Source organism: Onychostoma macrolepis, chromosome 14, assembly GCF_012432095.1.
Source record: "Onychostoma macrolepis isolate SWU-2019 chromosome 14, ASM1243209v1, whole genome shotgun sequence".
NCBI lineage: Eukaryota > Metazoa > Chordata > Actinopteri > Cypriniformes > Cyprinidae > Onychostoma > Onychostoma macrolepis.
The window spans coordinates 13,577,204-13,586,908 of NC_081168.1; the positions used below are offsets into that span (position 1 = coordinate 13,577,204).

Genomic DNA, 9,705 nt, shown 5'->3' on the forward strand with positions numbered 1-9,705 from the left:
TGACCTCCACACGCCCAACCGCACACTTCTTCGGGTTAGTCGTCAGTCCGGCCCCCCTCGGCGCTCTCAGAACGGCCCGCAAATGCCCCATATGCCGCTGCCAGTCGTTACTATAGATGATAATGTCATCCAGATATGCAGCGGCATATGCTGCATGCGGCCGCAGAATTTTATCCATGAGGCGCTGAAACGTGGCCGGCGCCCCGAATAACCCGAACGGAAGCGAAACGAATTGGTGTAATCCGAACGGCGTTGTGAAAGCTGTTTTTTCTTTGGATAAAGGTGATAAGGGGATCTGCCAATATCCCTTAGTTAAATCCAGTGTCGAATAAAATCGAGCTGTACCTAGCCGATCAAGCAGTTCGTCAACCTGCGGCATTGGATATGCGTCGAATTTCGACACAGCATTCACCTTGCGATGATCCACACAGAACCGTACAGAGCCGTCCGTTTTAGGTACTAAAACTATCGGGCTCGCCCAATCGCTGTGGGACTCCTCTATTACTCCCATCTCTAGCATTGCCTCTAATTCGGCCTGAACTACCTTTTTTTTGTGTTCAGGTAAACGATATGGCCGGCTGCGAACCACCACCCCCGGCTCGGTCTCTATGTGGTGCTGTATGAGGTTGGTTCGCCCTGGCAGGGCCAAGAACACATCCACAAACGCGGCCTGTAGCTTGGCTACATCAGCGAGCTGCGAGGGTGAGAGGTGGTCCCCGCCAGGGGCCAGAGCTAGAGATTGTGGCTTGGTGCTTACCTCTGGCCCGAGATCCTCCTCTCCACTCACTACCGTCGCTAGCATCACTGACTCCGCCTCACTCCACTTTTTGAGGAGGTTGAGGTGGTAAATCTGATGTGCCCCGTTCCTGTCGGTACGAATTACCTCATAATTAAGATCCCCAATTCGCCGTGTGACCTCAAAGGGTCCTTGCCACTTGGCGAGTAATTTAGAGCTAGACGTAGGAAGCAATACAAGTACTTTTTCTCCCGGTGCAAATTTACGTAGCCTGGTCCCCTGGTTGTACAGCCGGCTCTGCCGGTCCTGGGCCTGTAACAAATTCTCCATTGACAGCCGCCCCAAAGTGTGGAGTTTTGTTCTCAGGCCCAGCACATATTGAATTTCATTTCGGCTATCAGAAGGCCCGTCCTCCCAAGTTTCTCTCAGGACGTCCAGCACCCCGCGGGGCTGACGCCCATAAAGAAGCTCAAAGGGGGAAAACCCCGTGGAGGCTTGCGTGACCTCCCGCACAGCGAACAAGAGGGGTTCCAGCCACCTGTCCCAATTTTTGGTGTCCTCATGGACGAACTTCCGAATCATGTTTTTAATGTGCGATTAAATCGTTCCACCAGTCCGTCTGTTTGTGGGTGGTAGACGCTGGTGCGAATCGATTTAATGCCCAACAATTTGTACAGTTCGCGTAACGTACGTGACATAAACGCCGTGCCTTGATCAGTGAGAATCTCTTTTGGGATTCCCACTCGGGAGATTAACGAAAACAGTGCGTTCGCTACACTTTTCGCTGAAATGTTGCGAAGCGCCACTGCTTCAGGGTATCGGGTTGCATAGTCCACCAGTACTAATGCAAAGCGATGCCCGCGTGCCGATCGTTCTAATGGCCCGATGAGGTCCATACCAATTCTTTCGAAGGGGACCTGCATTAGAGTAAGAGGGCGCAATGGCGCTTTTGGGGAGGCCGGTGGATTCACCAACTGACATTCACGACAAGCCGTGCACCACCTGCGCACATTCTCGTGAATGCCCGGCCAAAAAAACCGGGCCATGAGACGATTTAGTGTCGCTGCCTGCCCTAAATGTCCCGCCATCGGATTACAGTGAGCCGCCTGGAATAGCATTTCCCAGCGGCTTTTAGGCACTAACAACTGGGTTGTAACCTGCTTTGACTGAGTGTCTTGTGCCACTCGATACAACCGATCCTTTAAAACAGCAAAATAGGGATAGGAGAGTGGACGGGCAGGTTGGAGATGCTGACCGTCGATGGTCTGGACTCGTTCAAACGCCTATTTTAGGGACTCATCTTGGGACTGTTCCAGGGGAAAATCATCGCGTTCAGGGAGGATTAGCCTCTCATCCGCACTCCGTTCCCCCGGCTCAGTATCCCGCAGTCCCGGTTCAGCCACTCCCACCTGCGCGTCCACTCCATTCTCCAGCTTTCTCTCTCCACAAGAGACATCCGCACCTAAACACCCCAATAATTAACTAAAAGCTGGCCAATTTGTCCCCAAAATCAGCGGATGTCGGAGGTGCGGGTTAACTAGAGGGTTAACTAGGTGCGGACATTAGAGGGTACTTCACCACATCCCCGTGCACGCACCAAACCGGAACCATGCAGCTTTTATCCAATGCCTCGAGCTGAACCCGAGGAGGAATGCCCGGACGGGACCTGGGAAGCGGGACAGGACGAGGGGAAGAGGAAACATTAGGGGAAGAGAGAGAGAGAGAAACAGCTGGCAGGGATTCGCCGACTCCTGGGCACGCCACCATCTGGTCCTCCGCCAACTGGATGGCCAGGTCTAGCGACGTCGGGCGGTGGCACTGGACCCACTCTGCCGTCTTCTTCGGGAGACAGCCAATGAACTGCTCCAGCACCACTCGTTCGAGGATCTGCTCGACGTCGCCTCCCCTGGCCAGCAGCCATCTGCGGCAGGCGTCCCGGAGCTGTTGAGCGAGCACGAAGGGCCGGCCACTATCGCTCAGCTCCAGCGACCAAAACCGCTGGCGATGTTGTTCTGGGCTTAGGCCGACCCGCTGGAGGATGGCTCGCTTGAGGTCGGTGAAGACCAGGAGGTTTTGGACGGGCAATTGTTGGGCCGCCACCTGGGCCTCCCCCGACAGCAGAGGTATGAGTCGCACCGGCCATTGGTCCTGTGGCCATCCGCATGCCTCGGCCGACTTCTTGAACAGATCGAGGAAAGCCTCGGGGTCGTCCTGTGGCCCCATTTTATTTAGGGGCAGATGAGTGGGGCCGGTGGGGTTTCTTGAGGACGGCCCACCTGCCCGTCCCTCCTGGTCCATCCAGCTCCGGAACAGCTCACGGTCCTCCTGCTGGGCCTGTAGCAGAGAGCGGAAACAGCGTTCCTGATCGTCCCGCATCTCCAGCAGCGCCTGATGGTGTTCTTGGTGGAGGCCCACGAGCGACTGAATGACCTCCGCAAACAGCGAACTTGGCGGGGACTGCATGACGGCGGTGGCCGGGCTTTTTCCTTCCCGGGTTTCGGCACCAGTGTAACAAAGTTCGAAGAAAGGAAGGAAGAAGTCTGAGTCGGCGTGACTGAGGCTCGGGAAATTTATTCAGTGTCCACAAAATAAAGCTCGTGCACTCAGGCACTTTCAACTAACATAAGTTCACAGCACTTTTGGTGAGTCTCCGCTCAGCAGTGATCGTTTGCCTCCCGAGTCCTCAGTCTGTCTCTCTCTGCCACTGTCCGTCCCTCTGTGGCTTTTGATCTCTCCACGCCAATCACTGAAACGAGAAGCAAGTGAATGTCATCTTGTACTTGACCCACTTACTCACCGCTCGTTCTCCAGCCTCTCTCTCCCGCTGCAGATTCTGCTAACCACGCCCCCCTCGCCACACTCACATATCACTACTTTAATCTTAAGAGACATTCATGAAAAAATTGGACATTGTGGAAGGAATTATATGCTTTCAAAATTGCGACAGAAATTCTGGAGTCTGTCTGCTAACTCCATTGTGAGAAAGTTTCTCTCCAGTTGTGTGACATGTAGAAAGATCAGAGCAAAGGCTGGTGAACAAAAGATGTCAGAACTACCACAGTAACACCAGATCATCTACCCTTCACCAATGTACGAGTAGACTATTTTGGACTGTTTGATGTCAGACGAGGTAGAAGTAATGTTAAAAGGTATGGTGTATTGTTTACTTGTTTGACAACAAGAGCTGTGCATATTGAAGTTGCACATTCATTGGACACAGACTCCTGTTTGAATGCCATTCGACGCTTTGTGTGAAGGAGAGGTCAGGTGTCAATCATAAGAAGTGACAATAGCACTAACTTCATAGATGCTGAGGCTGAACTGCGTAAAGCTATCCAATAGTGGAATCAGTCAAAAATTGAATGCACTCTCATGCAAAAAGGAATACAGTGGATATTCAACCCACCTTCCGGGTCTCATTTCGGTGGAATATGGGAACGGCAGATAAGATCAGTCAGAAAGATCCTGAGATCTATACTGAAAGAGCAAACACTAACTGATGAGAGCATGCATACATTCCTGTGTGAGGTGGAAGCAATAATAAATGACCGACCACTTATCACTGCTACGGATGATCCCACAGATCTGGAACCCTTGACACCTAATCACCTGCTATTAATGAAAAGACAAATAAACTTGCCTCCTGGACTTTTCAAAAAAGAGGACATATACGCACGTCACAAGTGGGAGCAAATTCAGTACCTTGCTGACTTATTTTGGAAGCGGTGGGTGCGTGAATATTTGCCTTTGCTTCAGGAGCGTCAAAAATAGTTTCAAGCGAGAAAAAACCTTTCGGTTGGAGATGTTGTTCTAATAATTGATGAATCTTCTCCTAGAAATTCATGGGTTCTAGGGCGAATCATGAAAGTGTTCCCTGATAAAAAAGGACTTGTAAGATGTGTGCTGGTTAAAACTAAGACCAATATGCTGGAAAGGCCCATCGACAAGTTATGCCTCATACGTGAAATGGTTTTTAAGGCACGTGAGAAGTTAGTAAGCTGTGCAAGTTTTGGAGAACAAAAGCTTTTTACCGTAATCAAAAACGACCGTAACTGGAATTATAGTTCATCAATACACAGCAAATAAGTTGTTGTAACGTAAGAAGATTTATGTGAGAAGACTGTAAGAAGTGCATTCTAACACTGCACACTGAACACAAACATAGATAGATGCATCTTTATCTTTGACACTTTGATACATTTGATGGTCCCAAGAGATACAAAATCATTTATTAGTGTGTTTTAGAGCCAGAACTAATCATGTTAATACACAGATAGAGGGATGGATTTTTTACAACAAGACTATTGTGTGGTGTCTATTTCTCTCATATGAATTATATAATATATAATATATAATAATGGCCTGCCAGTGAAACCCAGGACAAGCAAACACACATACAAAAACACATTTTGAAACTCTAGAAGCCAAGGTGTTTTAGCCACTGTGGTGGAGGCGGAACCTAAGCTGACACTGAATCTTAACCCTCCCACACATAATTACAGATAAAATCTATCAGTTCACATTCAGGAGGCATACCGTGTATAGCCTAAATACAAGCATATGCAAAAATAAAAGAACCTCTGAATTCTAAATTCTATTTGCAATTGTATCTGCTTGGAAATGACTAAAATTACTTAAAGGGATAGTTCACCCAAAAATGAAAATTCGGTCATCATTTACTCACCCTCAAGTAGTTCCAAACCTGTATGAATGTCTTTGTTCTGCTGAACACAAAGGAAGATATTCTGAAGAATGTGGGAAACAGAGCAGTTCTGGGGCACCATTGACTTCCATAGTATATATTTTTTCCTACTATGGAAGTCAATGGTGCCCCAAAACAGCCTGGTTACAAACTTTCTTCAAAATACCTTCCTTTGTTTTTGGCAGAACAAAGAAATTCATACAGGTTTGGAACTACTTGAGGGTGAGTAAATGATGACAGAATTTTCACTTTTGGGTGAACTATCCCTTTAAATATTTAATTTGTTTAGGGTTTGGAAATGCTGCAAGATACAAGGCGAGGAAACATTCTTAATTCCTTATTTTGTGGAAGAAAATGTTACAAACAAATAAGTAAAACAAATCTTAACTGAACTACAATAGCATGAAACGTGTAACATACTCAAATATTGTTTCTGAGTACAAAACTGGAAAAGTGTCACCAAGTAATATGGTGAATATGTCTACAGAATGTCTGAATCCAGACCCAAAATAAAAACAACAACAACAAAAAAAACACAATCATAGAAGTACAAAAAGAAGAAAGTAATGTGAATATAATCTGCATTTTCACAAATTCCAAATGCTATGGGGAATATTTGACTATTCACTGTTAGAAACTATAAGCGTTCCTGTTTCAGAATACTGAATTAAAGTCATTGTGTTCTGTATTTCTCATCAATTTAAACTTTTAAAAAGTGTGCCTAATCCACTCACTTGCAAGCAGCCATATTTCAACCAGATAAATGACTGACCCCTTTCTGGTGGTCGTCACCTAAACCTATCACCAGCCCACATGACGGCTTAGAAACGTAATGAGGCCATGAGATGATAATGTAAACTGCTCAGTCCAGTTTAATCCAGCTTTCTGCTACAATGGAAAACACTATTACCACACACACTTTTTTTGCACTACAACACCCTCATGCTAGTGCTGCATTAACTGCTTTTTAAGTGCAGAATAAATTCCATTCATGACTACATCAGCTGCTGAGTGTGAAAAACTCTCATTTAATATTATGAAAAAATATTTCTGCATGAATCTTATCAGCAAAGATGACACTGATTTTGGTTAGTTGTTAATAGCTTTATTCTTTCAAGTGTATTGTTCCAATTAGATGTATGTTTAGTTTACCTCAAAATAACCTTTCAAATGTATTTTGACATTAAAAAATAACATTTATTTCTATAGTCCGCCTGTTACCCAGTTGCAATAAGACTTATAACAGCTACATATAATACATATAATTTATAAGCAACGCATCTCAGCTTACTGTCCTTTGGAAATTTTACATAAATGAGGTTTGGACTATTTATTTATTTATTTTATTTATTTATTTAACTTCAGCGAATATTTCTCAGTGTAGGTCAGTTTCTGTATGTTACTGAGCATATATACTGTAAAATGAATCTAGAGATAACAGAGCCCTTGTTAGAAGATTGGATACAGTGGAGAAAAAAATGAATGGACAAGAACAAGATAATCAATTAATAAAAATACTCTTCATGTTGAAATAATCTCAATGAAACAACCTGAAAAATAATACACTCAATATTTATACATCTCACCATTTTATATTCATTATATACAGCACAACAGGGCAGACAATAACTACTGAACATATAAAGAATCATATGTTCATAAAGAATCATAAAGAATCACACTCTGCTGAGATTTTTCTCTCCTCCCACCAGATTTAATTTTTCTCTGACTGAATCGCAAGGCTGCGTATGTCAAATTCTCATCGTCAGTGTCCTGAAGAGAAAAGGTTACCAAAATTATAAAATTGACTTGTATTTGAATTCACTGCATTTATAAGTATAAAACAAACCACAGTGCCATAGATATAGGCTACACTTATTCGCTTATTAATTTCAAAAAGTAACATGAAATTAGAAAGCTAATAGTAATTGGTTAAATGCAATTTTGTTGTTGGAGCTGAAAACAAAACAAAACATACACTCTCAGAAATAAAGGTACAAAAGCTGTCACTGGGGCGGTACCTTTTCAAAAGGTGCATGTTTGTACCTAAAAGGTCAACTTTGGTACCTTAAAGATATACATATTAGTACTTAAAGTGTACATATTTGAACTTAATAGGTACAAAAGTGCACCTTTTGAAAGGGTACCGCCCCAGTGACAGCTTTTGTACCTTTAATTCTGAGAGTGTAGTTTGGCAGTCTAGACAAATTAAAATGACATTTAAATCATTAATAAAGGTAAAGATTCCTTTTTAATATAGACAGCAAATTCATCCTCTTACCTGAGCACCTCTCACTTGGTTGTCTTGTCCAGAAACGTGCACTGTATGAAAAAGATGCAGAAACAACTATAAGCATTTTCAAAGATAATTGCAAAAAGGGGGAAAAAAGAAAAGAAAAAATCCTAGCAGACACTGTTCACACATACCTCTCTTAAATATAAAACCCACAAGAGCAAAGATTAGAACTCCACAAAGTCCCAAAGCACATGCCAACCCAAGCACTGCTGGACAGAGCCTTTCTTCTGAAATGTATGCACAATAAATGTCTCTAGATTTATTATGAACACTTAAGAGTTTCGTATTATGAATACTTTTCTGTCACAAAAGTAATTAAATGAAAGCAGTGCTTGTTTACCATTCTTCACTTGATTTGTACTGTTTTCAAAGCATTTTTGATGACATTTTGTGAAGTCACTTAGATGATCAGACTTTGAGATCTTTGACGTTGAATCTTGTTGACCTACGCAAATAAATAAATACATAATTAAATATAATAAAAATAAATCTTTATCTCAATTGTTTTAGAGATTCATAAATATCTTATTCTACTTTGTAATTTACTGATGTGCATAATCTTCACAAATAGTCTAAATACAATATAACTCATATGGACTGACAGTCACTATGATCATGATTTTGGTGATTTTGAAAATTTACCTTTAATGATCAGATGTGTTCCACTTCCAAACTCAATATAAAATGCTTTTGCTCCACAATAGTACACTGCTTCATCTGACTGAATGATGCCTGAAATTGTCAGATTGGAGGTTCTGCCCAATCTTTTGCCACAGAATCGATCATTTTTGAATTCATTGTAAAAAATGGGTTCTGACATTTTCTGCAATGCTGATATGACTCGAGGTTGTTGTCCAGCAATTTGCTTATACCAAAATATGTTGTCTTTATCAGAATAACACTGCAGAGTCACAGTGTTGCCAAGTGCCACAGTTATGACTTTATCTGGCTGATCAACACGAGGATGTGCAGTACCTGAAAAAACTGATCATGTCCACAGGTTAAGACTTGAACTGGACATTCAGTAAAAATGAATAACTAATCCACAATATGCTTGCAGATCAATCAGAAAATCTACAGAGCTCTAAAAACTAAATAAATAATCAGAGCAATCATTTAAAATAAATATTTAAAAGTGTGAAACAAATTTAAATAAAACATGACTTACGTAAAATACAAAGAACAGTAACAAATGTCCAAGGAATCATTGTAAAACAACAATTTTTCTGCTGCCCATCTACTCCATCAAACTGGTAATAGTTTTATTGCAAAGCAGGAGTTCCTTATATACAGTACTTCCTGGACTAACTTACTCAGATTAATTACCATTGGTTGAGACACTTACAGGGGAAAAACGTCCTCTTCACTTTTCAGTTATCTGGTCTGTCAGATTTTGGGTTACCCTCAATGCTGTAACATTAGTAAATTTTCTTTGTAGGGTACTTTAAAAATGATTTTATATTACTGAAGGCTGGTTGTGCAAAATTAGTAGTAATATATCTAGATAACATGTCTCCTGTCCACAAATAAGCTGGTGTGTGGTGGGTGTTCTGGTGCACTATGGCTGCCGTTGCATCATCCAGGTGGATGCTGCACACTGGTGGTGGATGAGGAGACCCCCCCTCACAATGTAAAAAGTGCTTTGAGTGCCTAGAAAAGCGCTATATAAATGTAAGGAATTATTATTATTATTATTATTTAAAATATCACTTTCAGTTTCTGTCATAATCACAGATATTAATACATTTTTAAATATACTTAAAAAGAATGAAAGGTAAACAAAATGAACAAAAGGGGCTTCTTTAAATTTACTGCTAAGCATTTGGGTATCATGCACAGTTAAGAATTTAAGAATTTAATTTCACAGCAAGCCTCTCTCTGTGTGTGCTTACATGCTGGTTTTTGACCAGAGATGAATACTGTATTCCATTCTGAAGGGCTCATCTCTATGCCCTGATGCCTTTGAAGGGT

At 42.4% G+C, this 9,705-nt stretch overlaps 1 protein-coding gene across 1 annotated transcript; it reads right to left on the reverse strand.

Annotated features, from left to right (window-relative positions):
* Window positions 1–6,662: 6,662 nt before the first annotated feature.
* Window positions 6,663–8,972, reverse strand: nitr14b (novel immune-type receptor 14b). Its single transcript, XM_058798588.1, has 6 exons — window positions 8,903–8,972; window positions 8,377–8,718; window positions 8,075–8,179; window positions 7,866–7,961; window positions 7,720–7,760; window positions 6,663–7,211 (listed from the first exon to the last, which is right to left on the reverse strand). Exons 1-6 carry the CDS (start codon window positions 8,940–8,942, stop codon window positions 7,095–7,097), a joined length of 741 nt encoding a protein of 246 aa, XP_058654571.1. The 5' UTR covers window positions 8,943–8,972; the 3' UTR covers window positions 6,663–7,094.
* Window positions 8,973–9,705: the final 733 nt, after the last annotated feature.

Excerpts from the sequence above, each read along its gene's own strand:
- nitr14b (XM_058798588.1), bottom strand. The coding sequence starts at position 8,942 with ATGATTCCTTGGACATTTGTTACTGTTCTTTGTATTTTAC. Across the intron at positions 8,180-8,376 it reads AACACATCTGATCATTAAAG|GTCAACAAGATTCAACGTCA; the intron begins GTAAATTTTCAA and ends TTATTTGCGTAG. Across the intron at positions 7,962-8,074 it reads TACAAATCAAGTGAAGAATG|AAGAAAGGCTCTGTCCAGCA; the intron begins GTAAACAAGCAC and ends CATACATTTCAG.